This window comes from Larus michahellis, chromosome 3 (assembly GCF_964199755.1).
Source record: "Larus michahellis chromosome 3, bLarMic1.1, whole genome shotgun sequence".
NCBI classification, from domain to species: Eukaryota; Metazoa; Chordata; class Aves; order Charadriiformes; family Laridae; genus Larus; species Larus michahellis.
In genome coordinates, this window is record NC_133898.1 from 79,896,181 (window position 1) to 79,913,472 (window position 17,292).

At 41.8% G+C, this 17,292-nt stretch overlaps 1 protein-coding gene across 1 annotated transcript in view; it reads left to right on the forward strand.

Moving 5' to 3' along the window:
* Positions 1-17,292, forward strand: part of LAMA4 (laminin subunit alpha 4) — a 105,148-nt gene that overhangs the window by 39,416 nt on the left and 48,440 nt on the right. Inside the window, exons 5-10 of the mRNA XM_074580923.1 lie at positions 4,154-4,368; positions 8,333-8,428; positions 9,734-9,885; positions 10,010-10,120; positions 13,544-13,655; positions 16,911-17,078. Of these exons, the coding sequence (XP_074437024.1) occupies positions 4,154-4,368; positions 8,333-8,428; positions 9,734-9,885; positions 10,010-10,120; positions 13,544-13,655; positions 16,911-17,078 (854 nt within the window). The remainder of the gene's footprint in view (positions 1-4,153; positions 4,369-8,332; positions 8,429-9,733; positions 9,886-10,009; positions 10,121-13,543; positions 13,656-16,910; positions 17,079-17,292) is intronic.

The window sequence follows — 17,292 nt, forward strand, 5'->3', positions numbered from 1 at the left end:
AGAAATCAATATGAAAAAGGTGAAAAAAAGACTGAAGGCTTTTGCCCTTACAGATGATGCAAAAACATCAACATATTACCTTGGCATCACTAACATGGTGACAGCAATAGTGAAAGCCCTTTAGACAGATGGCACAAAAATAGAAAAACCCACCCTTGTTTCCAGGCCTATGGCTGTATTCTTTTGTTCTTCCAAAATGTCAGATATATACACAAAGAATAATGCAGACAATTAAAAGGTCAGTGAGGTTTCTTAATGGTTATTAAAATGTCAACCTAAACTACAAGCAATTCAAATCCTATGAAATGAGTAGCAGATGCATAGTAACAGCAGAAAATAGCATCAGCTTTGTTTTCTAATAGCCACTCCCCAGCCTGACACAGTGCATCTGTCTCAAGAAAGGCAATGTTGCGTACATGGGTTAGAAAAAGCTACAGAAAGAAATCAGCCTGTCCTGGTCACCTTGTTAAGTCCTTGACTAACTGCTGGGGTAAGTGGCAAGCAGTGACAAATGGGACTTTCCTTAGCGTTTCAACAACTAATGAGAAATGCATTGCTTGCTCCTGTCCGCTTCCTAAAGAGCAACTCCCTACCTCACATACGCTGCTGCTGGGCACTGCCACCACCCCCTGCTCCCACTGGCAGCTATCGTGCCCTCAACATGCTGGCAGGAGGACTGAGGGATCCTGAGCGAGAAGGGGCATTGCCCCTGTCCCTCCCTGCAGCCCAAATAGCAACTCGTGTCCCCAGGGAGAGGACAGCTACATCCTGCTCACCTCCCTTCCTCCCAGCTCTCCGCAGGGGTGGGTGACGGGTGTCATGGGGCAGTGAGCTGCAGGACACTCCTCCACAGGCAGTGCCTGGGATCTCCAGAGCAGCACACCAGGAGGCAATCTGCTCCATTTCCTCTGGCATTCGTGTAGGAGGCTTTCTTGTGCTGCTCCAGGGGCTTGGCACAAACCTATCCGGTTTATGTTTGCCAGAAAACGGTGTTGTGATATCATGGAGACCTTTGCTAGGAACTAAGAAAACAAGTTTCCCTATTTGAAATTTGGGAACGAATCATTTTACTCCTAGACTTCAGCAAAGAGGCATTAAGGTGGTGGCAGATGAAATCCAGGATTTGTTAATGCCCAAATGTTAAAAAAAGATAACTGAAGAAATGATACTTTAGTGAATAGAGGAAAAAAGTTCTTTTGGCATTGCCAGAGAAGAGGAAGTTAATTTCCTACTCACTAATAATTACAGGAAGCAAACATGGCTGTAAAATGTAACAAAGATAACGTAGCAGCTTTATTATGGGAGAGGAAATATTCTTTTCTAGCAACAAAGAACCATTTATTGATACAACTGAGGGAAAGACATTTACCGCAGGCCTCTACCTTTTCAGACCATAGAGATGGAGCTGTACGTTTCCATCCAGCTGTCTCTGCTCTTTTCACTTGCTACTGACTATTCAAAAGAGGCCAAGCGCAGCCCAGCCCTATGAGATGCACTGAGTGGTAAAGGGAAGGGGATAGTGAAGGTGACACATTTATTTTTAGCACTAAAATTTTCTATTTGTTTTAGACAGCTACTCCAGATGAGGAGATATGGCTAATAAAAGTGAATTAGATGGTCATAAAAAGCAGCACTTAGAAAATATATCTGTGAGGATGTGAGGAACTGTCCACTAAGTTTCTGGCAAGTGAACTGAATGGTATATATCAGAAAAGAAGAAAAAAAAATCACCTTGCCCTGCTGAGAGGACAGACATTGTGGGCCTGATGGGAATAGCATGCAGTCTTTGGTAGATGCTGGCTGAAAGCCAGAGAGGGATAGCGGTAAGCAAAATGCTGGTCTTGCCCCAGCTTAGTAACTTTTGTGACTTGGTTGCCACATTAGACAGACAATCATTTGGAAAATACTGAACTAGAGAAAATTAAAAAGCAACTCTGCAAGATTTTGAGAGTTCAGAATAAATCAAATTGTTCTACATATTTTTAAAAAAAACAAAAAAAAAACCAAAAAACAAAGCGTTTTTTTGTTGTTGTTCAAACATCGTAAACACTGAAATTCTCAAATTTGGGAAAATACTACAATCTCATGTTGGCTGAAATATTAGGAAATTATAGCAAGACTTTTGGCATGACTAAATAGTAGCATTACACATTACTTCCTGCTCTAACTCCCATGAGAATGGGGAGTGATTCCACCAGTGTCAGCTAAATCACACTCATTATGCTCCATGTCACATTCACAGTCCTTCAAGGGGTGCACAGAACTCCAGGTCACAATTTTATTCTTTACATCTGGGTCACCCAAATGATAAGATCTGCACCAAAGATTCTGGCAGTGCTGCAAAGAGACAAACAGAGTCTTTGCCATTGGCAAAGGCAGTATTTGATGCAGCCAAGTGGTTTATATTAAGATGCTTAAAAGTTTATGTGTTTTTACTGTGGGGGTTCAGGACTGGAACATGAACAAAGCAGCACTGAGGAAATTACTTTCTTTATTAAAATGAAAAAAACAATGACAGCAAATGTAGGAACAGATCAAAACTGGAAGGTCTTATCAGATCTCCCACATTTTCATCGTTCAGACAGAGCAGAACCTGGATTTGACTGTGTTCAGATTTTAGGAGACAACAGACCTCGGCTCAGGTTCCCAGCCAGAAACCTGCAAAAATTAAACTAAACTGCCTAAGAGCTCACCCTTCCCTCCCACAAACATCAGAGCAAACAGCATCTTAAAACAGGACTTTATGGATGGGAGAAAAGACAAGGACAACAGGGTGATAAAACAATAAAATACAATAACTACTCCTTACCTAAATCACTGCAACAACTATTTAATCCTCCAGTTTCTTCAGTGAGCAATTGCTGCACCAGCTACTTGTTCCCCTCCCCACAGTAATCCTTCATTCCCTGTTTAGGGGTGGGAGTCCCTGATCTCTGTGCCCCAGGCTGCTGGGTCATGGATCCTCCTGCCACCCCACAGTGACACCATGAAAGGTGTGGGTTGCCCCTGTCCTGCCAGCTGTCCCCTCCGGTCTATCAGCCACTGCTCTGCGTTGCTCCGGCCACCAGCTACTCCAGCGATGCCCTTGCTCAAGGATTTGCTCCCACAAGCTGCTCCATGCCCACTCTGGTGCTGGCTCTGTTCGCCTGTTGTTGTTTTGCAAAAGTTCCTCTAGCTCATAGGATTAAGCACACTCCCTGCGACCAGCAGAAACTCCTTTAACTGAAACCCTCTCCTTTCTTTCCAAATGATGACACCAAATCTATTACCTCTTGTCTTAGCTTAGGGTCACTGGTGACCCAGGAGCATTAGGTATTACCAGTTTGTCTAGACTTTCAAATCCACTACAGTTTCAACATCTCCTCCATTTTAAGGTGTAGCAACTTTTCAACTGAAATGCTTCCCAAACGTGACAAGACATGAAAAGCAATTTAGACCCATTTCAGGCCTCCCCTGGAGTGCTTCTTACCCACCTCCCTCTCTCTTTCTGCAAGCCAACAGAGGAATCCTCCCCTCCTGGGCTGGTGGCTTCTCTCAGCCTTTTGCCCTCAGCCAGCAAGCCGACATTGAACAAATCTGAAAAATGGAGGCTGGCTCAGTGCCTATTCTGTTTTGCAAAATCCGAATGCCTCACCGTAGAAGTACTTATATAAAACTTTTCTGGGCAGTACTTTGTGTTACATGCGTTATAATGGAAATAAAGTCTGAACTTCCTCCGAGTTTCAGCATCATGAAATGCAGTCTCTTACTCCAGTTTCCTATATAACACAATATAGTTGGTAAGATCCAAAGCTGAAAGAGACCAAAATAAACACTAGAGCTGCCTCTCTGCCAAGGTCATTCTGTCATAGATTTTAAAACAATGGGTAACAAATCATTTTACTGCTAAAGATATACCAAAAAAAAAAAATAATGCAGACTGGTGTGATTGAGATACCAGGAGCGTTCAAGAAGGGAAAAATATATAACAGTACAGATTGAGATTAGAGCACAAAACAGCCTCTGCAGGAATACAGCTCCTCATTTGCCTTCTGTCTGCTAGTAGCTGCAGACCATCATCAATTCCTGGTGACACAAATAAGGTCAAAGAAAAAATGGTACTGCAGATGGAAATGTCATTGCTCGTCGTCATTGAGCTTGCTCTTCCTTTCAGGTGTGCCCCCGGTTACTATGGGAACCCTTTGCTAATTGGAAGCACTTGTAAAAAATGTGACTGCAGTGGCAACTCAGACCCAAACCTGATTTTTGAAGACTGTGACGAAGTGACCGGCCAGTGCCGCAACTGCCTGCGCAACACCACTGGGTTCAAGTGCGAACGATGCGCTCCGGGTTACTATGGGGATGCCAGATTCGCTAAAAACTGTACAGGTATTGTCTATAGTTCAGTATAGCAGAGCCGAGGAAAATGAAGCACACCATGGTCTATGGATGACCTCCCAGAGATCAGATATGCCTGAATCAGTCATCAGACACCTGTGGCCCTGAGAGGCAGGGGGTCTGCCCGTGGGATAATTTGGATGCCCGTTCAGTTGAACAATCCTAGGCACAAGCACTCTTTCCACTGCCCACAAGGAAGTCTCAGACCCCAGACTCCAGCATCTGAAATGAAAGTAGGCACTATTGTGTCCTGCATCTTGTTTTAAATAAGGGTCTGTAATCTTTCTTTGGGCAGGGACTTCACCTTTGTGTTTGTTCACACCACATGCTGCCCAACATGACCCCTCAGACTGAGGGCACTTAAAGACTTGAAAACATTTTTTATGGGAAGAGGATCGTCCTTCCTGTCCTGACCCAACCCCTGCTCAGTGTCTGCTAGTTTTCACACTGATATCCCATGTGTCTGTGTAATCTTGCTGGTTACTGTATTTCCACACCAAAGATGACTGTAATTCCAGGGCCTGATAAAGTGTTACCCAGAGGATCTTACCAAAACTAACATAATTATTCTCTAAATTTACATGGAGTTCAATCCAAATAGGACTCATGCCCTTTGTCCTTGCTTTGGCTCTGGGAGACAAGATGACATCCTCTTTCAAAGCACCGAGGAATAGCCCCTGCTAAAGGCAAAATGCAGATGCTCAGAGCAAGGACCTTGGTGCTCCCTCCCAACCTTTTTGCCAGGGTCCTTCCCTCAAGGACCAGAACACAAATAGAGGAGATGGATCACTCCTAGCTCTCAGCCTGACTTGAAGGTAAGATACAGCCAAAGCACACACCCAACCCAGACCTCTGAAGTGCTCCAGGATCTCATGGTAGAGAGCTACAGGCCTTGGGCCCTTAGCAATGTCTTGATCAAACCTACGTCCTTCTTGCAACTCATTGTACTCTTGGACTTTTCTTTTTACTAGCTTACTACATAGCGCTAAGGTGTGTTTTGGGACCCGCAGGACGGAGGTTGTGAGGATGCTCTGTAGTCAGGTGCCCTTTGTGCTGCTCTCTTCATTTGTAGGGGACCATGTATGATGCCACTAGTGGTCCCTTCTGGTTTTATGTTACCAGCTAGAAGTTGAGTGTCCAACTCCAGGATGTAATTCACATTGCTGAGTCACGTGCTTAAATTCCCTTTACGCTGAACAGGGAGAGATGGTGCTCACACGCAGTAACCCCAGAAGCCGGTTACAGGTATCCAAACCAGCCCAAAAAGACAGTGGCTGTAAGGAACAGCGTGCCCCAAAACTCGCCTCCTGCCTGGATTTAGGCACCCAAGACATGCCTGAAATTCAACATCTCTGTGATTTTGAGGTTGCAAAAGCAAACCTTGTTGATGCACTTCAGTGCCTAATTCAGGCAACTCTCCCGTAAGGAATGACAGGATCTAGTTTGTGGCTCCTGAATGCCATGAGGCAGGAGAAACACACCCAGCACAACATAGCAACCCGCAGCAATTGTGCCCTGGCCATTTACAAAAGCAGAGCCTCAAACAGCTAAGAGTAGCTTTGCCAGAAGTTTGAGGATTATGGGGCATTCCAAGTGTCTAAGCAGATTATGCAAGACATAATTTTGGAAGGCATCTGTGAACATAGAGTTTCTAAACTGAAGTTAAGTCAAATTTTCATCACCTCAGTATAGTTTTGGTTTGCACCCTTAAGGAACTGCAGGAATTAGAGGCAGAATGCCTCAGTATTATTTACATTTCTGAGGTACAGTTTAAGTGGGATTTCATGGTGCACAGGACTTCTCTGTACAGGTTTTTCATGCAGACTGTAAATCAGCTTGGTAATTCTCTTGGTTAGCAGATTTCCTTGTAGCATTTGATCTTTACTAAAAATAAAAAGTGCCTGGGCCCTTGAATATGTTGTGAGAGGTACAGCTTTTCTCTATTTAGGAGTGAATTTAATCTTGTAGTTGACTCTAGCAAATCCTGATTTTGAAGTATTATGTTTCAGAGAATTACACACTTCTCGTTTCATCTTTAGTTTTGCTGAACACCACAACATGCTGTACTTGACAGTGCTGCGTAGATTGTGTGCACCGCTCAATACATCCATGATTTCTAAACTATTTGGGGAGTTTGCAAGGCAAGCTTATACCCTGTTTGGCATTTTTTAGCAATTAGGAACTCTTATTTAGAAAAACATTGATTCTGAAATAAGACAAATACCTTCTTTAGAATACAAAAACAAAGAACAGAAACCAGTGTAAGAAAGAAGAGAGTCTGCGTACATGGCTTCCACAGAGCACCTCGAAGGGTATATAGAACAAAAAAATGCCAGAGAACTAAATGAGCAAACAGCTCTATTCAGCTAAAATAATCTTTTTTACTTTTGAGCAAAAGAAAAAATCTGTGTAGCTGTCAACGGCAGTTTTCAGCTTCTTTTCAATATTTTTTTAACCACATGTCCTTTAGCCATACTTCAAAGCTTTCCACAAATGACCTTCAGAAATAAAGGTAAATTTAGAAGCTTTCTTCACCAGTAAGCCACAGCAGCACTGAAAAGTCTTAAATCTTAGTTCCCTACTAAAAATGTGGTACCCCCTAAATAAGTAGATGAAAAATTGCCAGGACCACTTTTGAAATTAATTTACTATAAGCATCTGTGTAGTGAATTAAGAGTTATCCATTTAAAGAAGATGACACAATTTTATTTTCTTGAGCGCCAATCATCTCATCCAAATTTTAATCTTGTAACTGTAATCTCGCAATGTGGGGATAGCCTAGATCCTGTGATATAGGTAAAGAGAAATCTCTGTTTTCAACTCAAACGTTTCTTTCACTTCTTAAGAAATAAAAAAATCTGGGAGGCATCCAGTTCGTACAGATTGTGGTGAGGTCAAAAAATCAACTGCCCCACAAAATTCATAACAAAATTCTCTTCTACATCACTACCAAAAATTGAGTAGCTCTTCTAACACTGGTTCACTTACACAGAATTATTCCAGTGTTAGTGCACCATATTGACTTTGAAGCTGTATTACACATTTTCCCTGACAATTCCTCGAATGTGTAATGTGGAATGTAAATAAAAGTTTAATTCATAGAGAACAATGAATGGGTTGCATTAAAATGGCAGTAAACAATTTTGTTATATGAGATTCTGCTGAAACCATGAATCACAAGAGCAAAACAAATTCCAGATAAGTCGCTACTCTTCTTATGTTCTGCTTGAGTTTTTATTATTTTATCAAAGTGTTCCAAGAATATTTTATTCTTTAAAATAATATATTTTTAAAGGCCAATTAAACCTTGAAAGAGACACTTGAGATTAAAAATTATACTTTTTGAAAAGCCACTTGTGCTGGCAATAAAAACATAGCTTACTCAAGTTTAAAAAAATTTAAAACCTCATTATTCTTTGTTGTAAGTGGTAGGAGATATTTACTTTTTGATATGCTCAAGCTGATGACGGAATTGGAGTCCACTACCAATCCCTGATAGCTGGAAAGCTTATTTAGTGGCAGCCTGACACAGCGTTGATAAATTCCACAGGGCTGTGGAGAGATTGGTAACTAATAATTAACTTTAGCTGTACCGCTTTTTTTAGCCCATCCCCTAAACGTCACCCCCTCTAGAGAGTGATGCACACTGGCCCAACTGGGCAACTCTGGCCTTGCTGCCTCTGCTTGTGACCAGCTGGGAAGCTTTGAACAAGTCGTTTCAGCAGGGGATTTCTGGTTCTGTTTCCCACCTTATATTTTTTCTGGTACAATTTGACTGCAGTGCAAAAACCATCTTTTTCTACATACTGAAGGAAAAATCAGCCCAAGTCTTTGACTTTGGTTTGACTATCCATGCACAGTCCAACATACAATCATTTCACTGGTCTTGGGAGGGGAAAGGCGAGTTGTACATTTTGAAGATTCTTCTTTCAAAAAACCTTTCTTTTTCCCCCAGAATGTAACTGTGGAGGGAGAATGTGTGACAGCCAGACTGGAGAATGCCTCGCAGACAGTCCTGAAGTTTCTACTGGAACAGACTGCCCAACCATCAGTAAGATTATCATGAGAACACCAAAAATTAATATCGCTCTTTTATTTAGATGCTTGCAAATACTAACTTAAGAGCTTGGTTCTCCAGTGAGCTCAGCACTTTGACATGGGTCCCACTGGCCACTTAAACATGTGAATATGCACAGTGCCCTGCTGACTGAGTAAACATGTTCTCACTTGCTTGACTGAGTACCTGCATACGTCCAACTCTGTGATACAGATGGAATGTTTAAGTACAAACTGAGGAGCCGTAGGGAAGTATCACCAAAGCCACTTTTATAGACTTTGAGACACAGTGCCTGCAAAATAATATTCTGGCCCTAAAAACTGCCATCACACAACTTATCTGTGCCATCTTGTGTATAATTTCTGGTTTTCTAGCTGTACATCTAATATAAATTGTTGCATTTGACAATTTGACATATATCCATCAGTCAGTTGCTTTTCCACTATCATCTCCCCTGTTCTAATGACAGGAAGCCTGCGGAGTTTGCAAAAGCACTATGTTGTAACTATTGGTAACCACTGATATTTTTATAAATGTTAGTATAATTATGCCTGTGGTATAATGCAGACCACGTAGCACACGTGCGTTCCTAAACCAACTCCCAAGAAGAGGGGTCGTGTTCCTGGAAGCGCAACCAGAAGGAAAACATTTGGGAGCTGCTGCCATCAAGAATACAAGCAAAAGTTCCTGTAGGAATCTGTATTTCACGTTCACCTAAGTCCCTTGCATTTAGTGGTGGCATCAATGTCACTAAAAACAAGGCGGTATTGCAAGCATTCAGCAGGGACAAGGATATAGTTTTGTGCAAGCATACTCCAAACATGTTAAAACTGCATTTTTAGAAGTTGCCTTCCTAATCAAATAGGCAGCCAAGACCCCATCTGCTGAACATCCTACCTTCTCATACCACGAAATTTTAAATACAGAGTTTTGAGCTCTGACAAAATGAAGCTGGTTTTTTGACCCTCATCTGTTGTTCCTCCCACCACAAATATGCCGAGACTCTAGGGAATAGCCAGGAAATACCTCGTCTCTCTCCCTGCTGATTACGGAGACGCTGTGGCAGCCTCTTGGAGCAGTCCCATCTGTTGCTGCTCAGCTGGAAGCGTCACGACTGTACTGTGGGACCTTGGAAGTGGGTGGATGGAGGTGAAAGAAAAATGGGTATCCATCAGGATCCATCAATGACAAAGAGAGGGAACACCATGGGGCAAGAGCACTATAACGTGAATTTAAGATATTTGCTGCTAATTGACTCAAACACTAAAGAAAAATGACACTCTCTCATTTTCATATCAGGCTGCGATAAATGTATTTGGGATTTGACAGATGACATCAGATTAGCAGTTCTGGCTATCGATGAAAGCAAATCAACTTTACTGAGCATTTCTACAGGTGTTGCAGCTCAAAAGCGCTTGAATGACCTGAACCTCACTACCAACCATCTTAAGGTACAAACACTGATGACATTTTATTTTTTAATGTGATATTAATCTATGAATTTCCACTCCATTCCTGTAAATTTCAATCCCTGCCCTCACTAGAGAAATAATTTGTTTTTTCCCTCACACACAGGAAGCAATGTCCAAAAAAAAGAACCATGCTGTGCTTTGGACCATCCAGGTTGATGATGCTGCAGATGAAACGAATGATCTCCTGAGAGAGGTGGCAACACTTGATGAACAGGTTTGTTTATAGCCCCCTTGCGAGAGCTCTGAGGGTTTGTGGTTTGTCATATTTGCATGATGGCTTAAGAGGTTAGTACAGAATAGTTCCGTCTGGAAGTGACTTACAATGATCATCTAGTCCAACCGCCTGACTACTTCAGGGTTGACCAGAAGTTAAAGCATATTATTAAGGGCATTGTCTAAATGCCTCTTAAACACTGACAGATATGGAGCATCAACCACCACTTGATGAAACCCATTCCAGTGTTTGACCACCCTCTCGGTAGAGAAATGTTTCCTAACATCTAGTCTGAACCTCTAGATTCACCAAACAAGACTGGTAGTGTCCTGAAAGACAGTTGGGAGGACTTCCTGTTTTCTATTTCTAAACTTTCTACTTTACTTTAGCTCTGAATTAAAAGCATAAATTACTGTCAAGTCTTCTTCCCAGAAAAGGAAAGGTGTAGGGTCAAATTCTCTTGAATGTGGTTGGAGGTTTGTCACCAATCACAAAAAGCCTCCTCTCAGGATCGGAATTCACACCTACCCCCCTACACAAAATGTTTGATCTGAGATAGACACGCTGCCTTGCTATTTCACATTTTGATTTCTAATTAAGCGAAGTAACCAACACTAAACTAATTCAGATTGACTTTGGGAGTATTTGTACTATATCTATTTTACATGTATGCTGTCATAAAATTAAATTATCCCCGCTTAGGCACTTCAAAATACATTACAAAACTGCCAACTTAAAAGGTTTTTCACGTACCCACTGAGAAGGGAGCCTGATTAGCCCTCAAGCTATGTTTTAACACAACTGTAATCATAAATGTTGCATCCACAGTCAATTGCTAGGCTATAAAATTAATGTTATCTGTTCTCAGCTCACGCAACACTTTCATTGCACCCTAGAATAATATTGATATGATATATGTTAAGAGAAGAAGTAGGGTTCAAAATTGCTTCTCCTCTATTTTAAAGAGATATTATTAAACATCTTTCTGTTGCTAAGATGTATATATATATTAGTGAGATACATCACTCTATGTTATCCTCAGAGAAAACCACAGCTGTAGTAGGACTAGAGCTTATTTCATGCTTATTGCAAAATGACAAACCATATATTTACTTACCAAGTCCTTCACAAGACAAATTAAAATTATACCTTAGACTAAAACTTAAATACAGGAGCATGTAGGAGAAAAAAAACACAAAGGAAGAGGAGAAAGGACTGTATAGAGAGGTGGAAGAGAAAATTCGGGTTTGTGTGTTCTTAATCAGCACTCAGCAGAAAGGGCACTGTGGAATTACACAGACTATGCCTGTGTTCAAGAGAGGTTTGATTAAATGAGCTCACACACACACACACACACCCCCCTCTGTATCTGAGAAAATCCAGCAGAGCTCACACACCTCAGTGTCCCTCTATGTAGTTAGCAGGCAGGATGATTACGGCATTAGGTTTTCTAGGAATATTTAGTGAATTTGGATAATAATGTTTTTGTCATCTTCAGTACTACGTGGGGATTTCTTAGCTCATTCCTCAGTTTGAATGTCCCTGAACCAACAAATTCAGCATTTCCCCTGGTCTTTTCTCCCTGTTTTTTTTCTAATAGTTGCTCCACACGAATACTTGTAATTGCTTGTAAAGGCAGGGAAATAATGGCCCCAGACTCTCACACTGGAAGGAAGACCACAGTAGTAACTCTGAATATGTTGAACTTTTTGCTTTTTCAAGGCACTTTTATGGAAAACCTGTGCTAGGGCCTTGAGTGGGTTTTGCAGACGTATGCTGCATCTTCCATTCAGAGGATTTCATGTGCATGTCTCCATGTCTGAAGGGTTGCTGCAGATTCTGATCTAAACCCCAAAGGCAAGATGAACGCACCAACTGTAGGCAAATCCTCCTGCTACATGAGAAGAATAAATGTGACCTGTAACTCTCTGATTCTGCTTGGGATGAGCTTAGAGTAAAACAGCACATAGCTCAACCCTGAATGTTTGGCAGAGACTTGGGGGAGCCAAGCGCCTTTCCTTCCCGGGCTCTTAGCAAATTTCAGGATGAGCATCTGTACATCAGCAGGAACCTGAGTGCTCATAAGAGCATCCCTCACTCACACTGCTGTGTTTCCCATCAATCTCGTGGCAATCAGCAAACCTGTCTCGGCAATTCTGTGTGTGTTCAATAGTTAAAGAAAAATCTGTCAAAGAAAGAGAAGCATGTAAAGGCAAGCATGTATAAAAACAGTAACAGGCTGCTTAAAATAAGCATGAAGTGGTGATCCTGAGCAAGAGAGCATCCACAAGAAACCCTGACAGCAGTAAAGGAATACAAACAAAAAACAAAGTTCTTGCCCTTCAAAGACTAAAAAAACCAAGTAAATAGAAATGAAATTAAAACCTTTCTATAAACCCTCGTAATTCTTCTGTTCGGGTGCCTTCAAGCGCCACCTGGTGCCTCTGCAAACCCCGAGCGAAAAACGCATTTGTGGGTGAGGGCAGCTGCCGGCGCCGAGCCTGCAGGGCTGGAGGAGGCCAGATGAGTCCTCTGCCCTTCTTGCAGCATTAAGCAAGTATGAAGACGTGAGCACAAGAACAGCCAAAAAATGTCTTCTGGCACCCCAAACACAGAAACTAATTTTACAGTGGGAATTTTTGCCACTGCAGCACCAACGGGGACTGTGAATCAAACACCTTACCACTGGCAAGCGTGTGCTGCAGACTTAGACATGTGCACACACATACACACACAGGGTCCAGGAAATGTTGATGGCACAGCAGCCATATTTTTTTCTCTTTTCTGGGAAATACCAGTGAAAATTAAATCTAAGGAATCCCAAAGTGAGAGACCTTCTCAGAAAGATGGTAACTATGACATTGTAACTCTTCATTTCCCTTACATGTAAGGGAACACAACACAGAGTACAGCTTCCAACTTAATATAGTATAGGAGGGTGGCTATGCTCTTCAGAGTATTTTGAATCCTCATCATTTTTCTTAATTTTAACAAGTTGCAGAGCAGGGGACCTCACTTGAGGGAGACACTGATCTAAAAATGGTTGTGAGCTTGGCACCTTACTCTTCAGTCTATATGCTTACTCAGAAAACGCCATACCCAGCAAAATGAGCCAGCCCCGCTGAATGCCTAGGAGACTCAGCAGATGGGAGTTTTACAGCTGTACATAATTTATGGCAATTTGATTGCAGCAAATGATGGATAAATATGGGACATATTTTAATCTCTCACTCCGCAATTCTGAAAATACTGACAAGACAGCCCTTCACTTCAAACACCTCTGTAAATACCACTTTATAAGATAAATGGACTTTCACATGCTCATCAGGAGAAAGCAAAATGTGTGTTTACACTGCTCATCCTCACACATGCATATGGATCTGAAAAGAAATCTAATGTCTAGCTAACATGATTTATTCATAGGGAAATGAAGCATCCAGCAAAGGCCTACTGGTACAGAAGGAAACCATGGAGACCAACAACCGTGCTACTCAGCTTGTGCAGCAGCTCAGTAATATGAGGGATAACATTCAAGGTAAATGGATTTCTTTCTGGTTCAGCTCAGTGTCAAGCATGTATTAATGAAACCTCCAGCAAAAAAATGTCATAGCACCTGGGCACTGTCGCAAAGTAACCCGTATGTAAGGCTTTTGCAGCCTACAGTGCCATGACAAAAACTTGTCTCTCTTAAAAGACAACTGACACCATGGGCTGACTTGGTCTGACACCCAGAACAAGAGCTTCTCTTTCCTTTTTCTCTCTTTGACAGGGCAAAATAATAGTAAATAGGTTTACATGAAATACATCAAGACAATTCAGCCTGTAGCCTTTGTTTGTTTGAATAGCTGGTATTTATATACACTTATGGTTAAAAAAAGAGCCAGTATCAGATTGGGGCTGGATGAAGCCACAAACACAAGCACAGGATGGGTGATGAGGGTGCTCTGTGTCTTACTTGTCAGCAGATGCATGCAACCGCACTCTTCTCATCCTGCTGATAAGTAACGGAGGCCATATGAATAGCTAGAGATTTTTTTTTTCAATTGTGTTTTCCCTTTTGAACCCATGGCAGTCAGTTAGGTCTGAATAACTCTGGTGATCGCACCAGTGAGTGTTACTTTAAATTCAGTTTTTGCCTTTTAGCAAACTGTTGCTGAGTAGGATTGTACTGGTTCACATAACTTCATGCAGATGCATCTAAAAAGAAAAGGAAGCTGAATAGTAAATAATTTGGTGAACTTACTGGTTCCCCAAACTCAGTGTGGGAGGCGGTGGTGATTTTCTTTTCAAGCTGCCTATTGCTTCATCTGACCAGAATTTCCAATTGAGTTTGGGTCCAGGCACATATACAGAGCATTGCAGACTAGCTGTTGTCTCCTTGTTCTTTTTTATTCTGAAATACAGAAGTAGAATTGGAAAACTGCATTCTCATTGCCTTCTTTTTCCACAAAGAAAGCACTGCCTCTAGTAAAAGTGAATTGTAAACCATGGGGCTAGTGCAGACCATCCAAAATGGTTATAGTGATGCTGTTTCACAGTAGGAGAGGTAAACATGATGATGATGGTGTCCCAAAATTAGGAAAAAAGTAAAACCAAGAGATTTTTCATGTTAAAATGTTTGGACAAACTGTAACCTATAGTCTCAGTGTCCTGCTCATCTGTCCATATGATGCGAGGGGATGGAGATAAAACTTATAAAGTCCGTCCTTGGGCAACATGCTAGAGCAATAAAAGCATCTCTAGAACTATCATAAATTTCAAAACATAACTTCTCTTCTGACTGTACACTCACCCAGAAGATTTTCTTCATTTAGAGCCTGCAAAACTTCTTGCATCTTTTTACTGTCCTATATATCAAAGGATAAATGACCACAGTGAACACCTTACTAAGCACAACTGCACTTAAAAAAGGTTTCCTAGTCAGAGATAATCATCTTCACCTGGAATATCTATGACATATCATTATCATGCTGATGTATAAAACTGAGATTAAACCAATTGCGGCCTCTTTTTCAGTACCTACAGAAAGCAATAAACCCCAAGTGAATGACTCAGAAGCATCCTCGTCCCCTGTACACCTGCATCATGAAAGCCTCCATCCTGCTACTAATTTCCCCTAGTCGTTGGAAAAGCCAATGGTATACAAAAGCCGTCTTATATAGCACCAGAACAGAAAGGCTGCCTGGCAGCTGAGGTTAAAGAGCCTTTTTTCAATAGAAATACTCAGTTAACAGACCTGAGTAGTTCTGTCTTAGAGGAATTATTGCAAGCTCTGTGGCAACTTGTGTAAGGAAGAGCGGTTACATATCAACTGGTACCCTTGCTTATCCTTATCTCCGTAAGTACTTCAACCAGTGTTTTATTTCAACATAGTTAAGTCAACATACCCACACACACAAAAGAGGCAGGCTGAGACCAGGCTCATAGGATGTTACATTGGTACTACCTTCTTATACCCATGATGCTAAATCACCTTTAACTGTCTGGCCATCCATCACATTTTATTTCTACAATTATTGAGCAAAAGGTCAGCATGAGCCTCATTGCATGTCACCAACAATAACTGGGGGACCTCTGCAGATCATCCTTTTGTATTATTAATTCCTTTGGGGAAGGACAGGAACCACAGAAGGCAGACATGTATCTAGTTTGGCACACAAATAGCACAATAAGGTTGAGCTACCAACCAAGAACCAACACCCATGGCTGTGAACCAAAAGAGAGCGCTTGTTCACCCAGAAAGCAGTTGGAGACTAGTAGGTGAAAATTATTTCCACCAGCTCAAAACTATTCTTCTACAGGGGCATCAACCCGGGTAGAAGGCAAACTCCTCTTTACTGAAGGGAAGGTGTATGTGTGCACACATGCACATGTCTGTGCCAGCATAAGAAAGAAAAAGAAACCCATGGAGCTGCTGGTGGTGATTGGTTACTGCCCAGTATGAGCCTTCAAAGCTTCACTAATGAGCTCAGGAGCCAGCAAGAAACTGCACACAAAGACACTCTATCAAACAATCAGTTGTGCTACAATTACACATCTACTTTTCATAAAAATCTTACAGATGCATAGTGCTGGCTTTGCCAGCTCTGGTTATCCACAAAAGTAGTGATGAACGCAAGCCAAAGCTACTTGCATCACAGGGCATAAAAGAGGTGATTGATATTCAAGGCCAGGGAGTAAGCAGTGCGTAAACTTCGTAATGCCTACACTGGGGATGGGTAAACTCAATTTCAGCTGTAAGAATCCAACAGTATTTTTTGAACTGAGACCAAAACCTTGAAATAGCATTGATCTCCAAACCAGCTACGCAGTATCAGCACAGCAGCCATATGTTATCTCTTTAGGGTGCCTCAAACTTCTTCAGATGGAAAAAGAGGCTACTTCAGTCTCCTTGCCATTGTTGTTATTTAATAAACATAACATTTTTGCAGCAGCACTTAAAAACCACAGTCCTGGACGAAAGCCCCAGCCTGCTACACACCACAGAACTCGGAATAAAACGATGATCCCAGCCTATAAGAACTGCCAAGTCAAATAATGCACACAACCTATGCCTACTTAATCTCATCCTTTTCTGATGAGACCCCCACATATGCCAGAAAGTGTGATTTATTTACAGGTTTAATTTTAAGTTGGATTAAACATAATAATTATCTACTCTAGAGTTGGAAGAGAATTAAAACTTTCTTTTGCCATCAGCATGATCTGGATTCACAAAAGTAAAAGCACTCCACAGTATTTACTTCTCTGTAGCCATGCTGGATTGACCATCTGTTCCTTTTTCCCACAGAAATCAGCAGCAAGATGAAATACTATGCAGTTCAACAAGAGCTGAGCCCTCAAGAAATTGCCCAGAAGCTGAGTGTGGCTGAGGAGATGCTGAAGGAGATCAAACGCCGTAAGCCTTTCACTAATCAGAGGCAACTTGCAGATGAGGAGGAAAACGCAGCAGAGAAGTGTGAGTTTTAAGCCTGTTTTCCATTCATCCACATGTTGATGCACAGCTGGCTCAGGCCGGGCAGCTCTGGATGTATTGCTGAGCCCTGGGGGAGGACCAGCAGGCACTTGGCAAGCACCAACTGGTGTGCTGAAGATGCTGCTGCTTCCAATTGCCTGCCCCAAGTCTCTACTGGTGCTTGCTGCCCGCAAGGGCAGAAAAATATGTGTATGTC